General features: G+C 47.9%; 1 protein-coding gene across 1 annotated transcript in view; it reads left to right on the top strand.

Annotated features, from left to right (window-relative positions):
- Positions 1 to 1,976, top strand: part of vta1 (vesicle (multivesicular body) trafficking 1) — a 54,272-nt gene extending 52,296 nt beyond the window's left edge. The window contains exon 8 of the mRNA XM_080526572.1: positions 472 to 1,976. Within this exon, the coding sequence (XP_080382698.1) occupies positions 472 to 617 (146 nt within the window). The 3' untranslated portion in view covers positions 618 to 1,976. The remainder of the gene's footprint in view (positions 1 to 471) is intronic.
- Positions 1,977 to 2,769: the final 793 nt, after the last annotated feature.

Here is a 2,769-nt window from a genome sequence, read left to right as displayed (position 1 = left end):
GTATGTAATTAGGAGTATTTTGAATTCAATTCTCTGAGAGACTGGTAGTCAGGATTGGTGTAATGTGTTCAATCAAACTTCTTTGTTTTTGTTAGTGATCTCTTAACACTAGAACAGCCATGCCTTTTTTACCTACTAAAAGAGCCGCCTCAACCTCTCTTTACAATTCTCAAGCTGCTATTTTCACACAACGACCACTCGTTGGCCGCTTGTAAATTAGCCTCTTTCCTACACAGAAACACTTTAAAATAGCGTTATACTAGCTTATCCTGATGTGATTTTGAAAATGTAGGATACTGGGTGGTAGAACGCACATATCTAGTTAAAGTCATGAAAGGAAGGTCCTGAAATTTGATTGAGTGCAAAGATATAACACTTTTCTTTACTCACAGGCTGTCTTCATGGCTGTTCTAGTGTTAATAAACAACTACAACCAGAGTTTAACCCCCCCCTCCTCTCCCCCCCCCCCAGACGGGGTCCACCTCACGGCGGAGGACTACACGCGGGCCCAGAAGCTGTGTAAGTACGCTGGCAGCGCCCTGCAGTACGAGGACGTCCCCACCGCCGTCCAGAACCTGCAGAAGGCCCTCAGCCTGCTCACCACCGGGAAAGAATGAGACCCATTGTCCCTCCTCCCCCCCTCCCTCCCTCCCCCCAGCGGCGCTGTGTCGCTGATCAGAGTCCGTTACTCCAGCACCAGCCCCCGGGGCCTCCCTGTCGACCAAGCAGCAGCCCCCCCTCGGCCCGGTCTGAAGCCGGCGTTTCAGTCAACAAGCGACAAAGACACTTTACTGTTTCCTCCCTGTCAACCAATCGGCTGTCAGCCTGGTGGTCTGTTTCCTCCCTGTCAACCAATCGGCTGTCAGTCTGGTGGTCTGTTTTCTGTCTAAAACCAGATCCAGACCAGATTCAGACCAGATTCAGACTAGATTCAGACTAGTAAATGACACTGTTGATAGAAACATGTTCATTCAGGATGCTTTTAGTCTGGGTGCATCTTTGTCCCATCCACATCCTACTAGTTTACACAGACAACAATGACACACACACATCACACTCACCTACTAGTTTACACACACGCAACACTGACACACACATCTCTGTATGGTGGCAGTCTGGTGACAGTTCAGCATTCTGATCCCTCATTACTTATGTGACTGCTGCTTGCTGGTCCAGAGGGCCTGTAGGTTGTCCTGGGGTCATAGGTCAGCGGACCTCTGCACCGCAACCCTGCACTGTGTTTCTATACCTTATCTAATATAATCTCCTGTTCTCGGGTGAAATCTCTGCCTCAATGCCGTTTAAATAAAGCATTTGTATTAACTGATTGATTGATTGATTGGTGGTTGCTGTGCAGTTTGTACTGATCTCGTGCACAGGTCTGTAGAAACAACACTGTTAGAACGCAACAGTTCTGTGTGGTTCTGAAACCAGAAGGGCTCGTTGGCAGTCCTGTAGAACCCTCTAACCATCTACACTCCTGTAGAACCCTCTAACCATCTACACTCCTGTAGAACACTATACATTACCCTCTACAGGGGTGTAGAACCCTCTATAGGGGTGTAGAACCCTATACATTACCCTCTACAGGGGTGTAGAACCCTCTATAGGGGTGTAGAACCCTATACATTACCCTCTACAGGGGTGTAGAACCCTATACAGGGGTTTAGAACCCTATACATTACCCTCAACAGGGGTGTAGAACCCTCTACAGGGGTATAGCAAACCTGTCACCTTTCAGCGAAATTTGTCTACATGTCATCCAAACCATATGATGCTTGAGCTAACATCTTCCTGTTTGCTAAACTCCGTTGCTGGTTACGACGCCTTCCTCCACACCATGGTGACTGTCACCTTGGTTACGAGGCCTTCCTCCTCACCACGGTGATGTCGCCTTGGTTACCACGGTGACTGGCTGTCCAGCCCATCTTCTGAAATATGCACACACAAAAAAAACTGCTGGTTCTATGTCATTAAAGTTCTAGAATTATTATTATTATTATTATTATTATTAAGTTTTTCACTTCTTTGTTTTCTTTTACAAACTTTTTTTTGTTGCGGTTTTGGTTTGTTAACATGTGTTTGAAATGAAATGACACTTTTGAACCATTGATTAAAGAACGTGTCATTTGAAGTGTTTGCAATTATTCTTTGAAGACTCCCAATTATTGTCTAACCCATGTCCACACGCTCTCCGAACCAGTGGTTGTGGATTTTCGGATTAACAGATGTGGGTGGGGGGCAGGGATAGCAGAGTTTTGAATTTACTCTAAATCGACGGCAAGGGTGTGGCAGGCCCTCAACAACCACACAGACTGGCCCTCAACAACCACACAGACTGGCCCTCAACAACCACACAGACTGGCCCTCAACACCCATATAGACTGGCCCTCAACAACCACACAGACTGGCCCTCAACAACCACACAGACTGGCCCTCAACAACCACACAGACTGGCCCTCAACAACCACACAGACTGGCCCTCAACAACCACACAGACTGGCCCTCAACAACCACACAGACTGGCCCTCAACAACCACACAGACTGGCCCTCAACAACCACACAGACTGGCCCTCAACAACCACACAGACTGGCCCTCAACAACCACACAGACTGGCCCTCAACAACCACACAGACTGGCCCTCAACAACCACACAGTACCTCCACAACAGGACCTTCACAACCCCTCCACAACAGGACCTTCACAACCCCTCCACAACAGGACCTTCACAACACCTCCACAACAGGACCTTCACAACCCCTCCACA

This window comes from Nansenia antarctica, assembly GCF_963989245.1.
Source record: "Nansenia antarctica genome assembly, chromosome: 3".
Taxonomy (NCBI): domain Eukaryota; kingdom Metazoa; phylum Chordata; class Actinopteri; order Argentiniformes; family Microstomatidae; genus Nansenia; species Nansenia antarctica.
Note: the sequence above shows the minus strand (reverse complement) of the source record. Positions and strands in the feature narration are given on the sequence as shown.